The sequence below is a fragment of the Heterodontus francisci genome, chromosome 13 (genome assembly GCF_036365525.1).
Source record: "Heterodontus francisci isolate sHetFra1 chromosome 13, sHetFra1.hap1, whole genome shotgun sequence".
NCBI lineage: Eukaryota > Metazoa > Chordata > Chondrichthyes > Heterodontiformes > Heterodontidae > Heterodontus > Heterodontus francisci.
The window spans coordinates 32798584-32826298 of NC_090383.1; the positions used below are offsets into that span (position 1 = coordinate 32798584).

General features: G+C 42.6%; 2 protein-coding genes across 10 annotated transcripts in view; both read right to left on the reverse strand.

Moving 5' to 3' along the window:
* Nucleotides 1–27715, reverse strand: part of kif25 (kinesin family member 25) — a 271160-nt gene that overhangs the window by 26338 nt on the left and 217107 nt on the right. For 8 of the 9 annotated variants that reach the window (XR_010976174.1, XR_010976172.1, XR_010976173.1 and 5 more), the window contains 3 exons: nt 26996–27172; nt 942–1093; nt 650–862 (listed from right to left, as the gene is read on the reverse strand). Coding sequence is in view for 3 of the 9 variants with exons in the window: in XM_068044632.1 (XP_067900733.1) it covers nt 650–862; nt 942–1093; nt 26996–27172 (542 nt within the window). In the remaining 6 variants the exon portion in view is untranslated. The remainder of the gene's footprint in view (nt 1–649; nt 863–941; nt 1094–26995; nt 27173–27715) is intronic. The other variant, XR_010976175.1, reaches the window with a different exon arrangement.
* afdna (afadin, adherens junction formation factor a) overlaps nt 1–27715 on the reverse strand; it is a 598271-nt gene that overhangs the window by 23661 nt on the left and 546895 nt on the right. The window lies entirely within an intron of this gene.

The following is a 27715-nucleotide window of genomic DNA, read 5'->3' on the forward strand; positions in this document are numbered from 1 at the left end:
AGTGGGTATAGTTCAGCGGTGGCAGCAGCAGCAAGTCTTAGAGACTCACTGAAGCATAGTGGTGTCAGCAGCCTCCAAGATGTCAGTGAAAGTTTCAAAAATTTTCCAAAACCTTTTAAATGCCTGCTTCCGTACTGTACAATTATCAGCTGGCCAAGCTTTCTAGTGGTAAAATAAATTCAAAATCATCACTCTGCTTCTACTAACACATATCCCAAAATATAGTGGTGCAATGGTACAAATGACAGAAAATATATTCATTGTTCATAGATGGGTCAGCATATTGCCTGTGGGGAATTGGGATCATGTGAAAATGAGCATGAACATAGCAGAGTGCATTTCTGAGCCATTTTCCGCCCCACTCCTCCCAGCCAGTGGGGCGGAAAATGGCTGGGAGGTAGGAAATCCCAAAATGTATGTTCTTGCATTGCCTTTTGTGCATCATGGTCAGTATCAAAATTACTGATGGAGAAAATCAGTCATTTGAAGTCAGTGCTTCAGCAGTTTTTAAGTTATTGTGATGATATATCTTAGGACATCTAATTACCCTTGTTAGTAGTTAAATATTTGATAAAACAATCTTGTGATGTTTTACAAGTGGGAAAGAAAACAGCACACAGTTAGTTCATTTAGGTTTAAGGTTGCTTACCTACGCATTCACTGCCAGCAAGATCGACCAATTGTAGCTTAGTTTTAAGATACTTTGGAAGTTCTGTAAGTTCTGTGGAAAAGTGCTTATCAGGCAAAGATCGGGAAAGTGATGCTGAATTGTTATTTATGATAGGAGAAGGCAGCTGCTTGCAGGACTGACGCTGTAATGGTCGAAACATACTTGATTCTAATGTGCTTTGCATCCGTACACCTATAACAATAAAATACAAAACTGAAAGACAATCAACAAACTCTACAACTGGAAAAATTCTCATTTGTGGCATCCTTACCAGATTTATCAGCTGTGACCTTTGTGGTGATAGTAATTGTTATTACAAGGTGGGATCGAGAAGAGTGTGCATGGACTAGTGTTGGGTGCTTGGTTCTATGTTGTAAACCATGGTTGATTAGATTCAGAATACTTGTGGGATTCTCAACATGTCTGTAATACAGCAAACAGCATTGTAAATAAAACAATTAACACCACTAATCATGAATTACAAATAGCAGTTGTTTAATATTAAACAGACCCTCTATATAATGTAGTCAGTAGTCTTTGAAAGCTATTACATAGGAGTAAGTACTATAGTAAGTGGCATACATTCAAATGAAGAAACATGGAAGTTTGGAGTCTCAGTAGGAGGTCTGACATCAAGTTGCAAATGTTGTACCAAAATTGAACGCATTCTTCTAGAGCTTCAGAATATGCATATGGATTGCAAAAAAGATTGTCTGATCTCTTGCAAATCTTACCATAGCCATCGCTACAGACTACTTGTATAACTTTCGAGTGGGCAACTGCTCAGTTATCTTCAGTACAGAATTATCTTAATTTTTGTGTACTTTGCCACTCCAGGTGTTTGAACTCCACTCAGAGTGGAACAGACACAGTTCACAGTGCTGTATCTCTAAATTAAACTAAACTAAACATCCTCTTCTAGTGATTTCCTATACCTAGTTTGGATATAGATAACCAATATATAGGATATAGGCACCATGCTCTTAAAGTAACGAGGTCCTTGAGTGGTTCTACAAACACTGCCCACTGACTGGGTAATTAAGCATCTGCCTAGGTTTTCCAATCATTGCAAGATAATTAGTCTGAGGCATGCTGAGACTGGAAAAGTTGGAAACATTTAGGTAAAAGATCCTGAAAGTACAGTGTGAAATGGAGATATTAGAAGCAGTGATCAGAAGATCAAAGGGGTGGATTCTAATGTGGGTCTTAAAGGAAGAGAAGAATTTGGAGGGGTTTAGGGAGGGAATTCCAAAGCATGGAGATTAGGTTGAACGCACAGCTGGCAATGATGGACTAAAATAAGGGAGAGATGCATAAGATGGAAGTGCAAATGAATAGAAAGTCCAAAGCGGGTTTTGCTTTCACAGATAGGGAGGGGTAAGATCATGAAGAGACTTAAACGCAAGGACGATCATTTAAAAAACTAGGTGTTGGTGCCAATATACGTTAGTGTGTATAGGGGTGATCAGTGTGCTGAACTTGGTATGGGATAGGATATGGACAGCAGAGTTTTGGAAGAGCTGAAAATTATAGAGCATGGAGAATGGGAGGCCAGTCAGGACAGCATTGTCATAATCAAGTCTAGGGTTTCAGCAGCATATGTTAATTGTATATTAATTGTGTTTAGTTTTATGCAGATAGTGGGCATTAACTGGGGATTCACTGGAGTCTCTATAAAAATGCACAGGCTAAAATTGTGGTTGTTGTGTTAGATTGTATGCTTGTAATGTGTAACCCTGTAAATAAATCTAAAAGTGTATAAAGATTGGCTCGCATTCTATCATTCACCAACTGGTTTTCTGGAATAGAATATGGTAGCAGAGAATGGTTGCCTAAAGGTGAAGGTTGGAAGCTAAGAAAAAAAATCTGCAATCTATTTTACAACTATTATGAAAAATGGCAAAAAAACACATGTAAATTGTTGGGGTATGATTACCTTCTGATGTTCTTGGTGTCTGAACCATATGATCAGTGGAAGAATGAAGTGGATATCTGGACACGGGTTACGTCCCTACCAAAGGGGAAATAGGGCATGGCCTTGGCATTGTTGCTTCCTGCCAGAAGTAAAATTAGAAGTATTTTTTGAGCTGTATGCCTATTGGTTGGATAGTGATGAAGGTTTGGGCATCTATTAGAGTTCTTGGATGAAATTTGCAAGAAAGATGATTTGTTAAATGCATATGAGGCCTGTTCAGGACTTTGATAGATTTTGAAAAATAGATGATAATTCCATGAAGGAATATATCATGAACTTTAACAGATTGCTTAAAAGATTGACAACATTTAATTTGGGGACCCCTGGAATAGTACTAATGTTTAAATTGCTGAATTATGCTCAGGTGTCTCATATGGACAGGCTCCTGGTTCTAAATTGGTGTTTACTTCTTAGAGAGGGAGACCCTGTGGATCAAATATCTGCTGTCTTGAAACAATTTCTGGGGAAACAGTCACATCTTTCAGCCTACATGGAACAAATTAGGTAATCTGCCGTGACACAAAGAATTGAGGACTCAATGATTGCCAGATTTAGAAACAATATAAATGCTGGATGCAGGCAACAATATAATGGAAGGGTTAAAGACAGGCAGAATGAGGATGAAAGCACCCTTAGCAGATCCAACTATTATAACAAAGATAGAATTGGAACAGCAATAATTGATGAATGAATCCCAGGACTGTGCAAGGAACAGTAAATAGGTACTTCAGATGTGACGAAGTATGTGATAAACCGCCCAAAGGAGAGAGGCAGGGTCCTTGAAATTTAAATATATTGGTTTAGATATTAAACAGATTAGGTGTGGAATAACTTTAAATCAAAAATCCTATTTAATGTTACTCCCATCCCAGTTAATTGTGCTTGATCATCACAGAAAGATGATGTTATATTTAAAGAGCGAAGCTTGATTGGTCAGTTGAACTGGTTGGGGACACAGACTAGACCAGATGCTAATTTTGATGTATTGGAGTTAAAGTACTATGATGAAACACCCTAAAGTTGTGAATGTTTTAAAGGAAAATAAAACATTACAAGAATTAAATGTGGAGAAATGCACATTTAAGTTTCCATCTTCAGGTGAACCAAAGATAATACAACTAGCCATTTTAGTGATGTGTTACAACCAGGTGAGAAAGGGGTCCAAGGGCTCCCTCTCAGCCTTTTACTGATTTGGCCGTAACAGGGTTTAATTTGTAAAACACCATGTTTTTAGCTTCCCCTCAGTGAATCCTTGTTCACTGCTCTCCAATTGCAATGGCAAAGTAATCAACTAGACAGGTTTTCTTAGCTTTAAGGAAGAAAGGTGCAAGTTTATTAATCTTAAAACTCTACCTCAGTTAAAACTACTATGAATACGCGAAGTGGCCAAGCTAGCACGCATATGCGAGAAACCCACACACAGGTAGAGACAGAAAAGTAGAAAGAATCAAGGGGAAAGATTTGAAGCAATAGCTGGAGTTCATTTATTTTCTTTTGAGTTCAATGTAAAGTTTTTGATTGCAGTTAAATCTTGCCGTCTCATTGGGGCCCAGTGCAGGCTTTCAAACTTGTTTCGATGGTTTTCTGTCTTGAGGCTTCATTTCTTCCATGGGTCCCTGTCTTTGCGTGAGAGGGAGAGAGAGAGACAGGGAGAGATGCTCTCTCTTCAAGTTCAGTTGCAGTCTGTCTTTTTTTCTGTGGGGCACAATTCAAACCAAACTGGGCCAACAGGCCAGTCATGTAATTAGCTCCTTTTTTGGAAGAATCTGCCCAGCGCGGTTTTGTGGATTCTTTCAATCTTAGTACATATCCTCAGTAAGGGGCTGGAATGCTGACTTTCACACATACAATGTCTTTTGATCAAAATCCATTTGGTTAATTGAATCAGGGAGCAGATCCATTGTCGTCTCCAGGCAACTGTCTTTTAGAAAGCAAATGTTTCCAGCCACTGTCCTTTTAGGATGCAGGTGCAGCCATGTTTTTAGTCCAGTAAGAGTTTAAATTAATGTTCCATATGCTGAAATTAATATGCTTCATTCTTGGAAGATGTGGTTTTCTTCACAGATGCTTCACATGCTAACCTTCCTGATACTGCAGATGGTTTCATAATATTTCTTATGGGTGAAAATGGGAATTGTTGTCCCTTAGCTTCAGGAGCAAAGGAAACAAGAAAGCAGTTAAAAGTACTTTAGCTGCTGAAACACCGGCTCTTGTGGAGATAGGGTATGTGGGATTCTATTTGTCAGATATTTTAAATGAGATTCTGTACATGGGGTGTACTGGATAGTATACCCATTGCATGTTCTGTAGATCATCGTTCATTGTGCGATAATATGCACTCTAAGAAAAGTGTGAGTGAGAAAAGATTAGGAATTGACCTTACTGTCTTGAAACAAATGCTGGACAGAAAGGAAATCTCTAAAATCAAATGGATAGATGAAAGTTATCAACTATCTGATTGTTTTACAAAAGGAAATGCCTATACAAAGAAATTGTTCGGGGTTCTGGAGAAGGGGCATCTCACAATGTAATGCTTTGTACAGATTTAATTCGTTTTAAAATTTTAATTGCACATAATAACTAATTTTTATTTGAAGAGAAGGGAATTTATTAATTGTATATTAATTGTGTTTAATTATATGTAGGTGGTGGGTATTAACTGAAGTTTCACCTGAGTCCCTATAAAAATAGACACAAACTGAAACTGTGGTTGTTGGGTTAGGATGTGTATGCTTGTAATGTGGAACTCTGTAAATAAATATAAAATTGTGCAAAGATCAGCTTCAGTTCTATCCTTCACCAACTGGCTTTCTGGAATAGAGCAGCAGATGGGCTGAGGCAGAGTTGGAGACAGGTGATGTTATAAAAATGGATCTTGATGCCCACTGATCTCCTGAACTGACAGTTATGACCAGGTGAGAAAGAGGTCTAGGGTTCCCTTCAGCCTTCACCTGGTCTTACTGTAACAGGGTTTTATTTTTAAACATACTGGGCTGAATTTTACCAGCCCCTCGACGCTGCGGGTCGTGGCACGGGGGCTGGTAAAATTCTGCGGAGAGGGCCTGCCTTGACCCGCGATGTCGAGAAGAGCTCGCCACAAATTACCGGTGGTGGGGGGACCACAGTGCGGCTCCCCCGCCACACGGTGGAGGCACCACAATTAGCGTATGGTAAAAGGTACTTATCTTTGCTGATTATGCAGCCCACCGCCTCTCCATTGATACTTCCTGATTTTTCGATGAACGGGCGGCCGTCACGTGCTGTCCTGTTCATGATTGGAAAAGCCGGTGGGTCCACAGAGGCATAAGGTTTTGCGGTAGAAGGTAAGTTTATTTTCAGGGGTCTCACTCTGCATTCCTAAAGGCGGGGGATACACAGTGGTCTCACTCTGTATTCTTAAAGGGAGCGGGAGGGGGGGGGGATACACAGGGGTCTCACTCTGCATTCCTAAAGGGAAGAGGGAGGGGGGATACACAGGGGTTTCACTCTGCATTCCTAAAGGGAGGAGGGTGGGGGATATACAGGGGTCTCACTCTGCATTCCTAAAGGGAGGAGGGAGGAGGGGTATACACAGGGGTCTCACTCTGCATTCTTAAAGGGAGGGGGTCTTTAATGTTTACAGGTTTAACTTTCCAACAACTTCAGAGCTGGTCTCCCAAGTTCCACTCTACACAAATTCCAACACACCCGTCTTTGTCCAATATCCCTTAATACCTTTGGTTAACAATTTTAAAATTAACAATTGATCTAGCATCAATTGCCATTTGCTGAAGAGAGTTCCAAACTTCTATCACCCTTACTGTTTAGAAGTGTTTCCTAATTTCTCTCCTGAAAAGTCTGTAATTTTATAGGCTATGCCCCCTAGTCTTAGGCTCCCTGGGCAGCAGAAATAATTTCTATCGATCCTATCTGTTCCCCTTATTATCTTGGAATCCTCGAAAAAATCATCCCTTAACCTTCTAAACTCCAGGGAATACAACCCTAGTTTGTGTAATCTCTCCTCATAATTTAACCCTTGGAGTCCAGGTATCATTCTGGCAAATCTATGTTGCACTTTCTCCAAGTCCTCCAGGTACAGTCTAACCAGAGCTTTGTATGGCTGAAGCATGACTGAAACTCTTTGTATTCTAGTCCTCTACGTATAAGGGCCAGCATTCCATTAGCCTTTTTGATTATTTTCTTACATGTTCATGACATTTTAATCATTTCTGTACCAGGACCCCCAAGTCTCTTGACTATTTCACCATTTAGAAAGTAGCCTTTCTATCCTTTTTAGGTCCAAAGTGGATGCCTCACATTTGCCTACATTGAAATCCCTTTGACACAGTTTTGTCCATTCACTTAATTTATCAATATTTATCTGTAATTTAATGCTTCGATCTGCACTACTTACAATGGATATATGGCTTTCTATCCTATCAGCTAACTCGTTAATAAATATGGTGAATAGTTGAGGCCCCAACACAGATCCAAGTGGGACACCACTCGTCATATTCTGCCAATTAGAGCAACTGCCCATTATCCTTACTCTCTGACTCCTGCCACTTAGCCAATTTCCGAATCAGGCCAATAATTTGACTTCAGTTCCATGGGCTTCAACTTTAGCTAACAGTTTCTTATGGGGGACTTTATCAAATGCCTTCTGGAAGTCCATAATGACTTCTACAAAAAATTCAATCAGGTTTGTCAAGCATGGCATACTCTTTACAAATCCATGCTGGTTCTCTCCGATCAGCTGAAAATTTTCAAGGTATTCAGCCACCCTACCCTTAATTATAGTCCCCAGTAATTTCTTGACAACAGATCTTAGACTAAATGGTCTATAATTCCTTGTTTTCCCTTTCTCACCTCTCTTAAATAGCGCAGTGACATGTGCATCTAAAGAAACAGTTCCCAAAACGAGAGAACTTTGGATGATTGTAGTTCGGTTATTTGCAGTGTTCTCATCTTTTTCATTTAAAACCCTGGGCATGTCACTCTTTAGTGCCATTATTTTCTTTATGGCTGTTATTTTGCTTACATTAATGTTGGTGATTCCCTGACCCTGATTCAATATTAGTTTCCTTGGGATGTATGTCATGCTGACCTCAGCCTCTACTGGAAATACTCATGCAATTATTCAGCCTGTCCTCCACTTCCATATTTTTATTGACAATATCACTGTTACCAGTTTTCAAGGGGCCCACATTGCTCCTCACCACCCTTTTTTCATAACGTAGTTCTAAACATTTTCAGAATTTTGATTTTGATATTCCTTGCAAGTTTCTTTTCATGCTCCTTTTCGTAGCTCCTACTATTTGTTTTATAAAACTTTGTTATTGTTTGTATCTTTACCATTTGCCAGGATCTGTGCTTTTTTGAATTTTCTTTTAGTTTTATGTTATCTCTTATCTCTTTAGCTGTCCATGGCCGTCTTTATTGAGAATTAGAGCTCTTGTCCTTTAGGAGTATAAACTGGTTCTGTAGACATTAAATCCTTTTTTGAACACCTCTTCCTGATCATCTATCATTTTAGCCATTAATAAATATGCCCAGTTTACTGTGGACAGTCTCTATCTCATTCCACTGAAATCAGCCTTACCTAAATCTAGACTGTTAGTGGCTGTATTGCAGTTCTCCATTTTAAACACTCGGTTGAACTTGATCATATTATGATCGTTATTAGATAAATGTTCACACACCATTAGGCTGTTAATCTGACTCATTACTAAATCAAATATGGCATGCCCCGAATTAGCTATAGGACATATTGCTGAAGAAAACTATCCTGGATACACTCGAGAAATTCACAACGACTGAATCCACCCCCTCCCTCTCCAATATCCCTTCAAGCTGGTTCGTGATGACCCTCATGCTGGCACCAGGAAGGTAACATACCACTTTTTATTCTTTCACAGGATGTGGGCGTCACTGGCTATGCCAGCATTTATTGCCGATCCCTAATTGCCCTGAGAAGGTGGTGGTGAGCTGCCTTCTTGAACTGCTGCAGTCCATGTTCTGTAGGTACACCCACAGTGCTGTTCGGAAGGGAGTGCCAAGATTTTGACCCAGCAACAGTGAAGGTAAAGCAATATGGTTCCAAGTCAGGATGGTGTGTGACTTGGAGGGGAGCTTCCAGGCGGTAGTGTTCCCATGCATCTGCTGCCCTTGTCTTTCTAGGTGGTTGACACCGTGGGTTTGGAAGATGCTGTCGAAGGATCCTTTGTGAGTTGCTGCAGTGCATCAGTGGTGGAGGAAGTGAATGTTGAAGGTGATGAATGGGGTGCCAATCAAGCGGGCTGCTTTGTCCGGGATTATGTCGAGCTTCTTGAGTGTTGTTGGAGCTGCACTCATCCAGGCAAGTGGAGAGTATTCCATCACACTCCTGAGTTGCGCCTTCTAGATAGTGAACAGGCTTTGGGGAATCAGGAGGCTCCCAGACTCTGACCTGTTCTTGTAGCCACAGTACTGATATGGCTGGTCCAGTTCAGCTCTGGTCAATGGTAACCCCCAGGATATTGATAGTAGGGGATTCAACGATGGTAATGCCTTTGAATGTCCAGGGAAGATGGTTGGATTCTCTCTTGTTGGAGATGATCATTGCCTAGAATATGTGTGGTAAGAATGTAACTTGCCACTTATCAGCCCAAGCCTGAATGCTATCCAGGTCTTGCTGTATATGGACACAGACTGCCTCAGTATCTGAAGAGTTGCAAATAGTGCTGAACATTGTGCAATCATCAGCGAACATCCCCACTTCTGACCTTATGATGGAGGGAAGGTCATTGATGAAGCAGCTGAAAATTGTTGGGCCTAGGACACTACCCTGAGGAACTTCTGCAGTGATGTCCTGGGGCTAAGATGATTGACCTCCAACAACCACAACCATCTTCCTTTGCGCTCTGTATGACTCCAACCAATGGAGAATTGATTCTCATTGACTCCAGTTTTCCTAGGGCTCTTCAATGCCACATTCGGTCAAATACTGCCTTGATGTCAACTTGATATTACTCTCACCTCACCTCTTGAGTTCAACTGTTTTATCCATATTTGGATCTGAGTGGCCCTGGTCGAACCTTTTCCGTTTTTATTTCAGATTTCCAGCATCTACAGTACTTTGTTTTAGTTTCTGAAAATTAGGACTTTTGTTTTACTGGATCAGAGGTTTCAAAATTGGTTTTGAGAGGGAGTGAGTAGCGCACGGAGTGGAGACTTCGCCAGAGTGAGACATAGAGTATGAAGGTGGGAATTTGGTTCACATGGTAAGTTCTGATAGGTTTTTCTCAAGTTCAATTTAGATTAAGAGTCAGGCTTTGACATAGAACTTTTAAACTTCACATTAGTTAAATTGCCATGTTAAACAGACAGCTGCTTGGTAGTGGCAGTTACCTGTCAATCAGTTGAAAGTAGTCGGTTGAATAGGTTTTAATTACTGTCGGTACGAGCTAGTGATTCATCAAAGGCTCTATAAAAGCAGTTAGGTTTTCAAACTGCATGGAGTCTTCACTGGAGTTAGAGTGTGAAGGTGGGAATTTGATTGATATGAGATATATTCAGAGTGTGAAGGTGGGAATTTGGTTTACCTGGGAATTCATTTGGTGCAGAGGGGGCAAGAGGAATTGATGTGTGATGTTTCAGCATAGAAGTTTGCAGATGACACAAAGATTGGCTGTGTGGTTGATAGTGAGGAGGATAGCTGTAGGAAGCTATTGATGGTCTGGGCAGAAAAGTGGTAAATGGATTTTGACCTGCAGAAGTGAGGTTATGTATTTGGGGAGGTTAAACAAGGCAAAGAAATGCAAGATTAATGGGAAAATACTGAGGTGTAGATGAAGTAGAGGACCTTGGAGTAAATGTCCACAGATCCCTGAAGGTGGCAGGACAGGTTGATAAGGTGGTTAAGAAGGCATATGGAATCCTTCATTGGTTCTGATGAAAGGTTACAGACCTGAAACGTTAATGCTGCTTCTCTCTCTACAAATGCTGACTTACCTGAGTATTTCTAGTACTTTCTGTTTTTATATGGAATCCTTTCCTTTATTAGCTGATGTATAGAATATAAGATCAGGGAGATTATGCTGGAACTGTATAAATCATTGGTTAGGCCACAACTTGAGTAATGTATGCAGTTCTGGTCACCTCATTATAGAAAGGATGTAATTGCACTAGAGAGGGTACAGAGATTTATGAGGCTGTTGCTGAGACTAGAAAAATGCAGCTATGAGGAAAGATTGGATAGGCTGTAGTTGTTCTCTTTGGAACAGAGAAGGCTGAGGGGAGATTTGATTGAGATGCACAAAATTGTGTGGGGCCTGGATAGAGTTGATGTGAAGGGCCTATTTACCTTAGCAGAGAGGTCAGTGACGAGAGGGCACAGATTTAAAGTGATTGGTAGAAGGATTAGAGGGGAGGTGAGGAAAGATTTTTTTTCACCCAGAGTGGTGGGGGTCTAGAACTCACTGCCTGAAAGGGTAGTTGAAGTAGAAACCCTCAACTTATTCAAAAGAAGTCTGGATGTGCGCCTCAAATGCTGTAATCTACAGGACTACTGACTGAATGTTGGAATGTGGGATCAGAATGGGTGGAATGTTTTTTGGTTGGCACAGACATGATGGGCCAAGTAGTCTCTTTCTGTGCAGTAAACTTTCTCTGATTCTATGATTCTTAAGGGAAATAAATTAATTAACACATTATAAAGACGCCACAGCAGGTGATGTGTTGTGGCTGCAGTATATGGGAGCTGGTGGAAGTCAGTGTGATCCACAACAAACACGTCGTCATAAGTGTCTGCAGCTCGAGGAGCTTCAGGGCAGAGTCAGTCTGCTGGACGCACAGCTACAGACACAGCGATGCATCAAGGTGGGAGAAAGTTACCTGGACACTTTGTTCCTGAAAGCAGTCACACCCCTTAGGATAGGGTCTTCTGATTTGGTCAGGGGCAGGAAGGTGTGACTAAGTGAGGCAGGTAAGGGGATCGAGAAGGCGGACGTGGTGGAGACTCAGCCCTTGCAGTTGTCCAACTGGTTTGAGGTTCTTTCTACTTGTATGGATGAGAGCAAGGGCTGCAGGGTTGATGAGCAAACTGGCCATGACACAGTGGTGTGGGGAGTAAATAGGAATGTACTGGTAGCAGGAGATTGTATAGTCAGGATGATTGATACCATTCTTTGGAGCCAAGAGCGAGAGTTCAGAAGGCACTGTTGCCTGCCCAGTGCGAGGGTTTGGGATATCTGCTCAGGGCTGGAGAGGAACTTGCAGTTGGAGGGGGAGGATACAGTTGTTACCCACATGGGTACCAATATCATAGATAGGACTAGGGAAGAGGTTCTGCATAGAGTATGAGCAGCTAGGGGCTAAATTTTAAAAAGCAGAACCTCAAAGGTAATAATCTCTGGATTATTACCTGTGCCATGAGCAAACTGTAGAGTAAATAAGATCAGAGTTAAAAGCGTGGCTCAAAGATTGGCATGGGAGAAATGGGTTTTGATTCATGGGGCACTGGCACCAGTACTAGGGAAAGTGTGAGCTGTACTGTACTAGGGAAAGTGATGGTCCTCACCTGAATTGTGGTGGCACCAGTGTTCTGGTGTTTCACATAACTAGGGCAGTAGAAAGGACTTTAAACTAAATAGTGGGAGCGAGGGATCAAGTGAGAAGATGTGATAATTTAGAGGCAAGGTCGCAATAAGGGAATTGATAATCTGAGTGTGGCAGGAAGGGAAGATTAGAGGGAAGCAAAACTGATAACAGGAAGTAGAAAGGTAGTAAGCGAAATTAGAAGAAAAAGTGAAGGTATGCATCAAATAGGATCAGAATGCATGCAGTATTCACAACAAGGTAGATAATTTGAAGGCAAATGGGTAGAAATTAATTGCCATTACAAAGATGTGGTTACAGGGTGACTAAGATTGGGAACTGAATGTTCAAAGATATTTGTCATTAAGAAAGTATAGGCAAAAAGGAGGTGGATAGTGCTCTTAATAAAGGATGAGATCAGTCCACTAGTGACAGGATCTTAGATCAAAGGATTAAGATGTAGAATCAGTTTGGGTGGAGATAAACAGAAAGGGGCAGCAAACATTGGTGGGTGTTTATAGGCCACCAAACAGTAGTGATAATGTTGGGCACAGTATAATTCAGGAAATTAGAGGTGCATGTAACATGGGTAATACAGTAATAATGGGTGACTTCAATTTGCATATAGACTAGGTAAACCTAATCAGTACTAATGCTGTGGAGGATGAATTCCTGGAGTGTGTACAAGATGGGTTTCTGGATGAGTAAGTTGAAGAACCAACTAGGAATCCAGCTATTTTAGATTTAGTATTATGTAATGAGAGGGCTAATTAATAACCTTGCTTTAAAGTAGTCTTTGGGAAATAGTGACCATAACATGATAGAATTTTACATTAAGTTTGAAAGTGATAATATTCATTCTGAAACTAAGATCTTAAATCTGAACAAAGGAAACTGAGACAAGTTGGATATGGTGGTTTGGGAAAATACACTAAGATTAACAGACAGGCAATGGCTTGTATTTTAAGAATTATGACATGGTCTACAACAAGTATACATTCCTCTAAGACACAAAAACTGAATCGGAAAGATGAATCAACTAGGGCTAACAAAAGAAGTTAAAGATTGCATTAGATCAAAGGATGACCAAGTAATTGAGAAAGAGAAAAGAGAATATGAATGGATTGAAGGAGGTGGCAATAGAGGTAGTAGATGCATTGGTGGCTATCTTCCAAAATTCTATAGATTCTGGAAAAGTTCCCGCAGACTGGAATGTAGCAATTGTAATCCCATTGTTTAAGAAACGAGGGAGAGCAAATGGGGAACTACAGACCTGTTAGTTTGATGTCAATAGTAGGGAAAATGTTAGAATCTCATATAAAGGATATGATAGCTGGACACTAAGACAATGATATAATTGGGCAGTCAGCATGGATTTATGACCGGGAAATCATTTTTGACAAATCTGTTGGAGTTTTTTGAGGATGTTACTTGTAGCAAAGATAAAGGAGAACCAATGGATGTGCTGTATTTGGATTTTCAGAACGCTTTTGATAAGGTCCCACACAGGAGGTTAGTAACCAAAATTAAAGCACATGGGATTGGGGGTAATATACTGGTATGGATTGAGAATTGGTTAACAGACAGAAAACTGAAGGAATAAACAGGTCATTCTCAGCATGGCAGGCTGTTACTAGTGGGGTACCGGAAGGATCGGTGCTGAGGCCACAGATGTTCACAATCTATATAAATGATTTGGATGTGGGGACTGAATGTAATATTTCCAAATTTGCTGATGAGACAAAACTAGGTGAGAATTGAAGATATAAGGAGGCTTCAAGGGGATCTGGACAAGCTAAGTGAAGGGGAAAGAATATGACCGATGGAATATAATGTGAATAAGTGTGAAGTGTTCCACTTTGGTAGAAAAAAAAAGTATTTCTTAAATGGAGAGGTTGGGAAGTGTTGATAATCAAAGGGACCTGGGTGTTCTTGTTCATGAGTCACTAAAAGCGAACTTGCAGATGCAGCAAGCAATTAGGAAGGCAAATGATATGTTGGCCTTCATTGCAACGGGATTTGAGTACAGAAGTAAAGATGTCTTGCTGCAATTGTATAGTGCCTTGGTGAGACTGCACCTGGAGTATTGCATACAGCTTTGGTCTCTTTATATATAAAGAAGAATCTACTTGCCATAGAGGGAGCGCAATGGAGGTTCACCAGACTAATCCCTGGGATGGCAGGATTGCCTTATGAGGAGAGTTTGGAGAGGGCCTGTATTCTCTACAGTTTCAAAGAATAAGAGGTGATTTCATAGTAACTTGCAAAATTTTTCCAGGGTGTGACAGGGTGGATTTAGATAGGATGTTTTCCCTGGTTGGTGAGTCTAGAACAGGGTTGTCCAACCTCTTCAGGCAAAAGGCCGCATTATGATTTTTGCTCGGCCTGGGGAGCCAGTAAGCAAATTTTGAAATATAAAGGTTTTAAAAATTTGTTACTGATAACAACAAATGTGCATTTTTGTGAATAAGCTTCAAATGAGAAGATTAATTTATTGACTTACTTTCTCATCACTATATTGAAAACTGATTCTGTGACATACAGCACTGATGTGCTGGGCTTCCCGATCGTTGAGCATGGGGTTATTTGTGGAGCCTCCTTCCTGTCAGTTGTTTAATTGTCCATCACCATTCACAACTGGATGTGACAGGACTGCAGAGCTTAGATTTGATCTGTTGGGTTGTCGGCTTTCTTAGCCCTGTCTATCGTCTGCTGCTTCCGCTGTTTGGCATGCAAGTAGTCCTGTGTTGTAGCTTCATCAGGCTGACACCTAATTTTTAAGTATGCCTGGTGCTGCTCCTGGCATGCCCTCCTGCACTTTTTATTGAACCAAGGTTGGTCCCCACACTCGATGGTAATGATAAGAGTGGGGGATATGCCAGGCCATAAGTTTACAGATTGTGGTTGAATACAATTCTGCTGCTGTTGATGGCCCACATTGCCTCATGGATGCCCAGTTTTGAGTTGCTAGATCTGTTCGAAATCTATCCCATTTAGTACAGTGGTAATGCCATGTAACACAATGGTGTGTACCCTAAATGTGAAGACAGGATTTAGTCTCCACAAGGACAGTGTGGTGGTCACTCCTACCAATACTATCATGGACAGATGCATCTGCGACAGGTAGCCTGGTGAGGATGAGGTCAAGTAGGTTTTTCTCTCCTTTGTTGGCTCCGTCACCACCTCCCGCAGACCCAGTCTAGCAGCTATGTCCTTTAGGGGCTGGCCAGCTTGGTCAGTAGTGGTGTTACCAAGCCACTCTTGGTGATGTTCATTGGAGTCTCCCACCCAGAATACATATGGAAGAGAATGGGGACCAGGTGCAATATGAAGACCCCAAGGGACCACAGGCAAGGCGCAATAAGATACATACAAGGGAAGCTCATGACTCATGAATATAGACACATTTTTCATGAGCCTTCCTTACACACACATTCAATCAAATAAATCTTCCACTTTCTACAGCCCTGGTGTCCTTTCCTTGAATGCCAGTACCATCTCACAGGACCTGTCATCAGGTTATGGCATAGGAAATGCATTCAGTGTGATCCTTCCCATCACACTCTTTGCGAGAGCCAGCAATCTGTTAATGGCCCAGCAATGTATAAATAAGTTATCATGCAGGCCCCACCTGCCAAAAATGAGGCATACTATTTTTGTATTATAAACATTGATTTTAAACTATTATTGGAGTGAAGAAAGGACTTTTTAAAAAACAAAATCACCAGCCACTTGGCTGGAAAAACATTTTTTGCATACTCAGTGTTTGGAGGGACATGCTCCAATTATCCCCTGCTCCAATTTAACCCACAATGGACTTTGAGCACCAGGTATTGTGTGTAAGAAGAGATATTCCAGGATTGGCTAAGACAAGAGAATCCACAAACCGTTGTGGTCAGACTAGCTAGTCATGTGACTGAACTGCTTGGCAACCTGGAATTTTCTAAATGGTACAAAGAGTTTGAACAGAAGAAAAGTTTTTTTGCTCCTGGAGAGAGAAGACCTCTCCTATCTGCTCCCATCTTTTTCACAAGCCTCTGGACCCACTGAGTTCACGTGAACCTCAAGAGAGAAAAGTCTCCTACATTGAGCAAAGTTTAAGAATACTGGGCGCCAACGAAAAGCAAGACCTACCTGCAGTCAAGGCCTCTAAAGCGAGTTTTAAGAACAGTAACCAAAACCATCTTCAGATATTGCCTCAAACATTTCCACTTTATTTCTTCTGCTCTTTTCTGTCTCTATCTGCACGTGTGTATCGTGCATGCATGCTAGCATGGGCACATTGTGTATCCGTAGGTGTTAACTGAATTAGAGTTTAAGCAGCTTTTTCTTTTGTGTCTTTTGAGAAACTGGCAAGGCAGCTAAAATGGCCAGCTGAGACCTGGTCTCTTTTATTTCAAAGCAAGCTAACCAGAAAAGCCCATGAGGTTTATTCCCTGTTGCCAGATGAGAGGTCATCAAATTACAAACTGACAAAAAACTCTATCCTCAGGGCATGTGAATTAGTACCTGAAGCCGATTGCCAAAAGATTAGAACCCTCAAGAAGCAAGTTAATCTAACTTATCTGGAGTTTGGAAGAAGTAAGTAGCTGGCTTTTGACCAGCGGCTGAGGGCTCTTAAAGTATAGCTCAGCTATGAGAATCTCAGAAGTAATTCTTAGAGGAATTTAAACACACTCTCCCACTCTCCAAAAAATACCCATGTGGAGGAGCTGTGGGTCCAGAGAGCCCAGCAAGTGACCATTCTGGCTGATGAGTTTGCTTTAATTGATAAGTCAGTTTCCCAGGGGAAAACCTTTCCTAGTCACCCCCACAAATCTGAACAGGACAAAGGGTGGGAAGGTGATAGGAGCGCAAGCAGTCCTGGGAGAGAAAGGAAAGCAGGAGACACAGGGGGCTCTCATCTAGCCAAAAAGCAAAGTGCTGTGAGCAGGAGTGAGACCCGGAGACCTGTGTGCTTCCATTGTAATAAAGCAGGGCATTTAAAAGCTGACTGCTGGAAACTAAAGGGAAAACCTGTAGGGTTAATCAGGGCACATCTGTTCAGTGAAGACAGGAACCTGATGGAAAGCACAGCAGAACAAGCTGTGGCTTTAACTGCAGTAAGACTGAGTCCCAGGAAGCTTACGGCTGCAAGTGCAGGAAAATGCAATAGGGTTCTTGAAGGTTATCAGGGTTTTGTGTCTGAAGGGAAAGTAACCCCATACCCCTCGAGTGGGACAAGCAAGCCCATAGTAATTGTCAGGGAAAGAGGGGCCACTAGATCCCTTTACTGGGAAAAGGCCTGACATTCCCCTCAGTGCAATAAACACCAGAACGGTGGTGAATGGTATTGGAGGGCAGTGTATGCCTGTATCTGTATACCAGGTGCACCTGGAGTGCAACCTAGTTTCGGGACCAGTGACCAAAGGGATTGTCCCTAGTTTGCCTGTGGAAGGGGTTGACTAATAATCTGGTGAGGTGAAGGTGGTAGCCAACCCAGTAGTTAAAGAAAGACTGCAGGAGGTCAGACAGGGCAGTGGCAGGAGACGGTCCCCTGCAGTTTCCCTGAATGTGTAATGAATCAGGCCATGATCAAACCAGCTGCCCCAGAGTTGACTGCATTGGCACTGCAGACAAATGACCAGACAAATCACCTAGTCAAAGTGCCACAAGGGAGTGCAGTAGAGTCTGCGCAAATACCTGCAGGCAGGTATTATACCCTGAGGACAAAGGGGAGGTTAGCAAAGAATCCTCCCCCACAGTCAAAAAAAGAACCACCCATCCCCTGAAGTCAAAAGCCTTTGCATAACTCAGCAGAGCACTGAAAGAGTTCAGGATACTTCCCCTCCTGAGGAAAAAAATTCCAACTTGGGGCTAATTAAACCTCTCCCTTTGCCGCCTTCAACAGGAACAAAGGCCCTAGCCAGCCATGTAAATGGGCAAACTGAAGGAAGACTTCCCCAAAGAACCACAAGTTTATTGTGATGCCAAAAAGGGCAGTTTAAAGCAACACTGCTACCAAGAAAAGGCAGGCTTCAGGAATTCATAGGAATTATGAAGGAATGTGAACGAATGCAAGAGAAATGCATTCTTTTTCCTGTATCTTATATTTTCTCTCTCGACCCTTTTTAATGAAATGCGATTTCTTAAATCGCATTTCATTCTGCTGGGTGTGGAGGTATCATATAGGACCCCACCTGAGGCATATTAATTTTTGTCATACAAACATTGATTTTAAACTATTACTGGAATGAAGAAAGGACATTAAAAAAATCACCAGACACATGGTTGGAAAAACATTTTTGCATACTAACAGACAGTGCTTGGAAGGACAAAGGGACTATTCCCTGCTCCAATTTAACCCACAATGGACTTTGAGCACCAGGTATTGTGTGTAAGAAGAGATAGTCCAGGGTCGGCTAAGACAAAAGAATCCACAAACAGATGTGGTCAGACCAGCCAGTCACATGACTAACCTAAAATAAAAGCAAAATACTGCGGATGCTGGAAATCTGAAATAAAAACAAGAAATGCTGAAAATACTCAGCAGGTCTGGCAGCATCTGTGGAGAGAGAAACAGAGTTAACGTTTCAGGTCAGTGACTCTTCTTCAGAACTGGCAAATATTAGAAATGTGAAAGGTTATAAGCAAGTAAAGTGGGGGTGCGGCAAGAGATAACAAAGGAGAAGGCGTAGATAGGACAAGGTCACAGAATAGCTGACCAGAAGGTCATGGAGCAAAGGCAAACAATATGTTAATGGTGTGTTGAAAGACAAAGCATTAGTACAGATAGGGTGTTAATGGACTGAAAATTCAACAGCCGCAAGTACAAACATGAAAAAAAGTGGGTAAGCAAACTGAACAAACTTAGATGAAATAAAATAAACACAAAAAACCATCAAACTAAATAAATATATAAAAAAGAAAAAAATAACTAAAAATAAAAGTAAAATGGGTGGCCGGTCATGCTCTGAAATTACTGAACTCAATGCAATAACCTGCTCAGTGACGCTCAGTTTGGGATCCACCAGGGGCACTCAGCTCCTGACTTCATTACAGCCTTGGTTCAAACATGGAAAAAAGAGCTGAACTCAGGAGGTGAGTTGAGAGTGACTGCCCTTGACATCAAGGCAGCATTTTACAGAGTATGGCCCTAGCAAAACTGGAGTCAATGGGAATCAGGGAGAAACCTCTCCGCTGGTTGGAGTCATACCTAGCGCAAAGGAAGATGGTTGTGGTGTTGGAGATCAATTGTCTCCGCTCCAGGACAACACTGCAGGAGTTCCTCAGGGTAGTGTCCTAGGCCCAACCATCTTCAGCTGCTTCATCAATGACCTTCCTTCAGAAGTGGGGATGTTTGCTGATGATTGCACAATGTCCTGCACCTTTCGCGACTCCTCTGATACTGAAGCAGTCCGTGAGAAACGCAGCAAGACGTGGGCAATATCCAGGCTTGGGCTGATAAGTGGCAAGTAATATTCGCACCACACAACTGCCAGGCAATGACCACCTCAAACAAGAGAAAATCTAACCATCTCCCTTTCACATTCACTGGCATTTTGATTGCTGAATGCCCACTATCAACATCCTAGGGATTGCCATTGACCAGAAACTGAACTGGAGTAGCCAAATAAATACCGTGGCTACAAGAACAGGTCAGAGGATAGGAATCCTGTGGCGAGTAACCTGCCTCCTGAGTCCCGAAAGCCTGTCCATCATCTACAAGGCCCAAGCCAGGTATGTAAAGGAATACTCTCCACTTGCCTGGACGGGTGCAGCTCCAACAAGACGAAGCTTGACACCATCCAGGACAAAGCAGCCCACTTGATTGGCAACCAACTGACAACATTCTCTCCCTCCACTACTGACACACCATGGCAGCAGTGTGTACCATCTACAAGATGCACTACAGCAACGCACCAAGGCTCCTTAGACAGCACCTTTCAAACCCACGACCTCTACCACCTAGAAGGACAAGGGCAGTAGATGCATGGGAACACCACCAGCTACAAATTCCCCTCCAAGCCACATACCATCCTGACTTGGAACTATATTGCCATTCCTTCACTGTCGCTGGGACAAAATCCTGGAACTCCCTTCCTAACACCACATGGACTGTAGTGCTTCAAGAAGGCAGCTAATCACCACCTTCTCAAAGGTAATTAGGGAATGGGAAATAAATGCTGGCCTGGCCAGCCACGCCTACATCCCTATCAACGAATAAAATAAAAACACAGGACTAAAACTCCTTGTGACCAGAATAATTATTTTGGAATGCATCATTATCTTCATCCTCTTCCTCAGCTTTCTCTTCTTCATGTGTCAATTCAAGGAGCTTGCCTCTCTACTTTGAGCGGTTCACCACATAATAATACTTCAAGTCACGCCTGAAGCACTCCCTCGATGTTCAAGTTGTCTGCGACAAATTTAAGCAGATCATGCAGATGTGCGCGTGGTTTCCAGGAAGTTGCCATGACTTCTACATCCTTACAGTCTCAATTGCCTCAGTTCTTCAGGCCACCTGAATGCCTTAATGGCTGGATAATGGGAGACAAAGGTTTTCCACTGAAGACATGGCTTCTGACCTCTGCACGCAATCCCAACACACAGGCAGAAAATACATTCAATCACTGCCATACGACTACAATGGCCACCAGCGAGCAGGCCATTGGCTTTTTAAAGATGAGATTTGATAGATATGAGGGAGCCCTGCAAATAAGGCATCCCACATCACTGTCGTCTGCTGCACATTGCAGAACCTGGCACTCCAAAGTGGAGTAGCGCTTGAGCCAGAGGAAGACACTGAGCAAGCCACATCCTCAGAGCAAGTGGATGAGCATAAGCCGTCTCAACAGGCGACAACCAATGAAGATGGTGCCATGGGGACCACCTCACAGGACAGTGACATGCATGGCAGGGAGATTCGCAACTCTATAATCAGCAGACACTTCACATGAGGACAAATGGAAGGGGCTACCGAACCAAGAAGTTGACTCCCAGAGGCAGCCTTGCTGACCTTTCATGAGAGACCTTTAGCATCTCTTTGTACCCGTCAGCACTATTTGTCAAGGCCTTCTATCAACACAGGTGCTCATGAGGCCCTCATTTTTACATACCCTTCATCTATTTGATTCCACATCTGGTCATGGCCAACTATTACAAAAAAAATAACAGATTGTTATACATTGAATGTCAAGACCTTTAATTCTTGTAAAACATTAAAGGCTTCTGCAGTTTACAAATTATCACCCAGTGAAACCTCAAGTGCTAGTCCATGGATTTATGCGCTCACTTATGGTCACTTCTATGGGATGCTCCCCCTGCACTGAGAATTGATGTGGAGGCAGGCTGCTGCCTTTCTTGCTCCAGTGCATTAAATGGCCATGGCCTGTGACTTCAGGGTGCCTGAGTCTACTGGGCCCCAACATATTTGGGGCCACCTGTATCTGTGCAGGGGCCGCTTCAGTCATCAAACCAGCATGCAGCGTTGGCGTCACTATCAAAGGGGCCAAGGGTCTGCCTTCGCCTGTCGAAGCACCTTGAGAGGGTGCCCCATTGTCTTCAGCCTGCTCCTCCTGTGCCCTTTCAGGCTCCACATACAGTCCCATGGTTGCCTGGAGTAGCTCAGTTCCTGGCAATGGGGAGATGCGTGGCTGGCCCATTTCACCCACCCATCTCTCCACAGACCTCATGCATAAGACCATACTATGGAGGTCTCTGCGTACCCCCTGCATCCACTCGGTGGTAGGCTCCGTATGTCTCTCCATGAGGGTTGCCAATCTCTCAGTGGAGGACACCATGTGTTCACGTGCCAGAAATATGGAGCCACTCATGACATGAGTGGAATCCTCCATCATTTGTGCACCGGACTTCACTGCCTCTGGAAACTCCAACATATGTTCACACGTTTGACGATGCTGCTGAAGCACCTGCTGCATTTATGATGACACCCAAGGCTCGCCAACTGCATGGAGTTAAGCATCACAGATTGAGCCACCCATTCTACACGCACAACAAAGCCCACCAATGTGAGTGTATCTGTGCTGGTGGAGGGTGCGCTGGAATAAAGTGACAGTATCTTGAGATTACGTTGCATCCTCTGAACTTTCCAGTGTTGCAGGAGCCCTGGTCGGTTCCTCATCTGCTGTAACTGCTGGAGAGACATGATTAAGTTAAACCCTGGTGCTGCCCCTTGGTCAGGAGCTTCCAATGGCATTAAAGGCCCATGCACGTGGCGCAGGACACACCTGGTCTAGGAAATGTTGGACGCAACCATCTCTTTACTCACTCTCGATAGCTTCCACACTTGCCTCATAAAAGAACAAAGAACAGTACAGCACAGGGACAGGCCACTCGGCCCTCCAAGCCTGCGCCGATCTTGATGCCTGCCTAAACTAAAACCTTCTTCCGGGGACCGTATCCCTCTATTCCCATCCTATTCATGTATTTGTCAAGATGCCTCAGCAATAGGTTGTCCTACCATGACCCATATGATCTCCCTGGCCACCTCCTCCGTCGGTATCACCACAGCAATGAAAGGCACTCCATCTCTGGTTTGTTGATGCTCCCTGGCATTCTGAGTGCACTTCGCCTGCAAGCACAGACATACACGATGTCACTCCTGTCTCATGGCCCAACTGTGCTGGTCGGCCTAAGGCACTGTAAATGTGTAGCACCATGCCACTGGGGTGGCATGGTGATGCGGCCATTTAGCCATCTCAATGTAGTGCCATGAAAACTCTATATGCCAAATGGGAAATATTAATTTCATCGGCTGGAACCTTGCACTAAACATTTACTGGAAATTCTTACAAGTAACTTTTTAAAAAGTAAACAGGCAACCAAGATGGCCACTGCAATTTACATTTGAAACACCAAAAAATCAGACTGGAGACGACAAGTCTGATTCAACCTAGCCAGAACAATGAGGTGCTCTCGGTTATTAAATTACCTGGAATGGGACACAGCATCAGGGCCATCTACACCCATTGACTTTGAAAGAGCCTAACACCCCACCAAGTATGACTGGACAGCTTGACGTGTTGAAACTTGAATCTCAGAGAAGATTCAGAAAACCTCATTAAAATAACAAAGGGGCTTGATTGTGTCATCTGACTGCTGCGAGGCTCTGGAGAGACTGTAAGCTTTATCACACAGAAAGCACACAGGAGTAACTGAAAAGTCATCAATGAAGCAGGTCTCTCTCTCCTCTCGCCAGTAAATATCAGGAGAAGACCCGGCTGCAACTGGGAGACCCCTCAGGTCTACAGACCGCCACAGCCAGCAACCAGGGGACAAGAATCAAATCCCTCTTCTGCCTTCAGGAGCCCTAAGAGGCAAGCCCACAACTGTGCACGTGGCCCAGGGAGGACTTCAGGACTACAATTTCAACTGAGGACTTTGGGACAGTATTTAAAGTAGTTAAAGTCCATTTATTCTGGACTTCAATCCAACTAGCAAATCTGGTTTCCCTCTGTAATCTATTTGTCTGTGTGTGTGACTCTCGTGTAAATGCATGCGTGAATGTGTATCATATTTTTAATAATTTTAACCGAATTAGATTGTTAAGAGTAATAAGCTTACATCTTTCGTGTTTAAACTCAAGAAAACTTGTCTGGTTCTTTTGCAATTACATTTGAGGAACAGCAGCAAGTGCTCACTGAGGTGGTAAGTTCAATTACTGCATTTAAAAAGGATAAACCCTGCTGCTGTCAAACTAGAGAAGGGGTGAAAGAGGAGCCTGAGAACCCCTCCTCACCTGGCTGTAACAATAGCATCTACCAGGACTGGCTATGGGGTTTGGGTGCGTGTGAACTGGGTGCCTGCTGTTGCCCCTTGCACAGGTCTATTGCCTGGCCTCACATTTCATGGGCATCTTTTAATTCATGCTGGGCTTCCAGTTTGCAACTCTAAACACCACTCACCTTTCTAGACCGCAGAAAATCATTACATTTCTACCTGCACTGAATCCAGGTTCTTGCAATGACCCTTCTGCTACTTACGATGTCTGCCACCTCCACCCATGCCTTCTTGGTGAGGCTTACTGGCCTCTTCCTCCTGTCTGCTGGAAACAGGACATCTGTCCTTTCTCTGACTACCTCCAGCGAGGCGTCACTGAATCGTGGAGTGACCCTTCCTCATTCTGAACTCATTTCTCCACTGCCTCTGTTGCTGTAGACCCCCTCCTTTCTGCCTGTGTCTTCAGCCAGCACATGTGGCTGGCTCTTACTTGGCTCTTGCTGATAAAATCTCATAGGAAGTCCCGCCACTGCTGGCACTTGCCGTCAACCTAAATTTAATTTCTGCCACACGTCAGCTCGTCCACTTGATCAGTAAACTTCAGGCTAGGGAGGGATGAGGCCATGGTGGGATTTGAAAACAAGGATGAGAATTTTAAAATTGAGGCGATGTTAACTGGGAGCATTGGTCAGCAAGCACAGGGCAATAATGTGAATGGAACTTGGTGCGAGTAAGGGCATAGGCACCAGAGTTTTGGATGACCTCAAGTTTACGGAGAGTAGAATGTATGAGGTTGGCCAGGATTGCATTGGAATTGTCAAGGTGTTGATGAGGGTTTCAGCACCAGATAAGCCAATGAAGGTGCAGAGTCAGGCAATGTTAAGGAAGTGAAAATAGGCATTTTTAGTGATGGCGTGGATATGTGGTTGGAACCTCATCTCGGAGCCAAATATGACACTGAGGTTGCGAACAGTCTGGTTCAGTTTCAGACAGTTGCCAGGCAGAGGGATGGAATCAGTAGCTAGGGAACAGAGTATGTAGCAGGGACCAAGGACAATGGCTTCATTTTTGCCAATATTTAATTAGAGCAAATTTCTGCTCATCCATAACTGTATATTGGACAAGTTGTCTAATAATTTAGTGATGGTGGAGGGGTTGAGAGAAGTGGTGATGAGATAGAAATGGGCGTTGTCAACGTAAATGTGAAAACCAATGCTATGTTTCTGGATGATGTCGCTGAGCGGCAGCATGCAGATGAGAAATAGGAGGGGACCAAGGAGGTCCCCTTAGGGGACACCAGAGGTAAAGGTGCAGGAGTGGGAAGAGAAGCCATTGCAGATGATACTCTGGCTACAATTAGATAGGTAAGAATCACCAGGTAAGTGCCGTCCCACCCAGCTGGATGACAGTGGAGAGGGATTGGAGGAGGATGGTGTGGTCAACCATTTCGAAGACTGCAGACAGGCCAAGAAGTGAAATGGTTTACCTTTGTCACAGTCACATAGAATGTAATTTGTGACTTTGATAAAAGCCATTTTGGTATTGAAGCGAGGGCGGAAATCTGATTGGAGGGATTCAAACATGGAGTTTCGAGAAAGATGGGCACAGGTTTCAGAGACAACAAAACAGTCAAGGACTTTGGAGAGGAAAGGGAGTTTCGAGAATTGGGTGGTAGTTTGCAAGCATGGTAGGATCAAGGGTTGGTTTTTTTGAGGAGAGGGTTGATGGTGGCAGTTTTGAAGGAGAGAGGGTCCGTCTGCTGTCCACTAAATTCCAAGCCCCCCACTTGATCATGATGAATTAGATGCAAATGCTCAGCAATTTAAAATGTATTCACATTGCATCAGTGTGGCGATCCCACCTTGGTGCTTTCTTGCCACTGACTAAATCTGGAACCGACATTGCGATACCGGATTTCCGGGCGGACGCTTCTGATGCAATTCTTCGTACCTCCACACCACCATTCCCATTTCAAACAACTGCACAAATTTCTGCCCTTTGTGTGCACACTTTCAGTATGCTTTGAATTGGCCAGCTGCAATGTCCAACACTGATCCTCAGGCCTCCATGCCTAATAATATGGGAACAACAACTGAAGCATTACATGTTTTGGTGCTGTGGGTTTCTGTGCATTAGATGGAGTATTATCTTTTGGCTAAATTACGTTATTTTAATCCAGAGTCTTTTAATCTTCCTTTCATATAAATGTGATTTATATTTTTCAGCCAAAGTCTGTTTTTGTGGTGTTTGCTATCAATCAGAAGTGAATGGCAAAACTCCAATAGCACTCCAATACATACATTAAATGTAAAAAAAAAGTGCACTATTCATCTTTGACCTGTTATCCCAGAATATTTTGTGTCTAAGATCATGTTTTAATTTATAGGGAGAAGGGTTTTATCTATGGAAGTGAACATTTGTGTTTGACATGAAGAAAAAGTATCTGAAGCAAGCTCGGATCATAACAAGGATTCTTTGCTAAACAGGGTGAAATTTTGCATGATGTCATTGATGACAAAGTTGTATTTTAAAATAGTTATGTCATTCAGAATCTCACAATTATTTCATATCATATAGACTTGATATGGCTGGTGGATAGTGTCATAAACAGTTCTGCACAGAAGGCGGCCATTCAGCTCATCCAGTCTAGGCCTTCTCATTCAAAGAGCAATCCAGTTAGTCCCACTACCCCCACTTCCTCATATCCCTACAATTTATTTTTTCCTTCAAGTATTTATGTAATTTTCTTTTGAAGGCTACTATTGAATCTGTATCCACCACCAGACAGAATTTCATAAACAATTGGGCCAGTTATCTGGAGAAAAATGTGTCAGCTTGGCTCAGTTAAGAATGCTCTTTCCTTTAAGTCAGAAAGTTTACCATTTAAAAATACTCTAAGACTTGAGCACATAGTCTCAGCTGCATTCCTGGATTGTTTCAGATAAAATGTTTCCTCCTTTGATAGCACAGCAGTTTTCATTCACTATATGGTGCAAAGTATAGTCCCGATGAGCTGTTCATGATAAAACCATTACACTGAAAAAAAATCAATATTCAAATATAAATTTACTTACTCATGAGTTAATGAAGGAACGTCACTATTACCAGTAATAGTAGTCACAACATCTCGTTTTACACCTAAAATAGTTCCAGCGTTGTCTTTCGCCAGCAGGTCAATGATTTCATTATTGTACACTTCCACAATTGATACTTTGACAGAGTGTGTTTCAAGTGGTTTATCTGACATTAGTCTATAAAGATAATACAAGCCTTTTATTTACAAAATTCTTAGCTCATCTTAAAGTCACCAAAGTAAACATTCATCAGGTATACTGAATGATTCATTAATTACATATTATTCTCCATCTTTTTACAGCAAAATCTGTAGAGCCATAAATTCTGGTCAGATCTGGAACCATTTAATGCCCTTTCTAGGACGATTTCTGCTGCTGTTTATATCAATGGGAAACTTAATTTTTACAATAGAGATGAGACCTGAAAATCTACAATGTTTTCAGCAGATTTGGAGTAAGTGGAGATTAGAGGACTTGGAAATTAGAGTGCACCCTATTCTGTGATACACTGGGGTTTCGTTTAGAATAAGGGACAGATGGTTATTTGTTATTTAATCTTTCCTGCTCTCTGCCCTATCACACACCTTCCCTTTTGTTCTCTTCCCCACCAACCCCCTGCCCCTCCCCTTTACTTGGTTAAAACCTGATTTCTTTTCTAACCTTTGCCAGTTTTGATGAAAGATCACAGACCTGAAATGTTAACTCTGCATCTCCCTCCAC